Source organism: Penaeus monodon, chromosome 19, assembly GCF_015228065.2.
Source record: "Penaeus monodon isolate SGIC_2016 chromosome 19, NSTDA_Pmon_1, whole genome shotgun sequence".
NCBI classification, from domain to species: Eukaryota; Metazoa; Arthropoda; class Malacostraca; order Decapoda; family Penaeidae; genus Penaeus; species Penaeus monodon.
In genome coordinates this window covers 1,732,934-1,733,544 of record NC_051404.1, presented here as the reverse complement: position 1 = coordinate 1,733,544, position 611 = coordinate 1,732,934, and the positions used below count along the sequence as shown (strand labels likewise).

At 51.9% G+C, this 611-nt stretch overlaps 1 protein-coding gene across 1 annotated transcript in view; it reads left to right on the top strand.

Annotated features, from left to right (window-relative positions):
• The window catches only part of LOC119584948 (RNA polymerase II degradation factor 1-like), a gene marked incomplete in the record, with an annotated part of 7,747 nt that overhangs the window by 3,011 nt on the left and 4,125 nt on the right, over positions 1-611 (top strand). Inside the window, 1 exon segment of the mRNA XM_037933545.1 lies at positions 323-574. Within this exon segment, the coding sequence (XP_037789473.1) occupies positions 323-574 (252 nt within the window).

Genomic DNA, 611 nt, shown 5'->3' with positions numbered 1-611 from the left:
CCTACTCTATAAAAAAGACTATGAACATATACGCAATTGCTTAAATCTAGGACGGAACTTTATTCGTAGATACAAAGGGTAGGGGGGGGGGGGTGGAGGCAAGGGCAAAGTCCTAATGGGAGCGCGGTAGTTAAAAAAAAGGTCAAGAACCACTGCCACAGACATATTCCTTTCATATCTTTAAATAAATAAAGTAAAAAATATTGATCACCATAATTACCAGCACAAATACCACAAATCTCACCGCGCTCCCTTGTTTCCCTACACCCAAAAATATCATCATTATTATCATTATCTCTTCCGTATCACCTCCACCCACCAGGTCTTCTTACTAACCGCCCTGTGCAGCGTGCTAGGGCGAACCAGGGCGGCTGGTCAGCTGAACCGAGTAGGTTCTGGGGGCGTGGTGTATGCAGCGGCGCCCCAAGAGCGAGGGGCGTATGCCGTGGGGAGGGCGGGCGGACCCTACAACTACGGCTACAACACAGGGGACGGCATCGCGAAGGTGGAAGTCCGTCAGCCCACGGGAGCTGTCGTCGGCTCCTACAGGTACTTCGATCCCAACGGCAAACAGGTGAGGCGGTGCGCGAGGCCAGAATGCGCGACCTTCG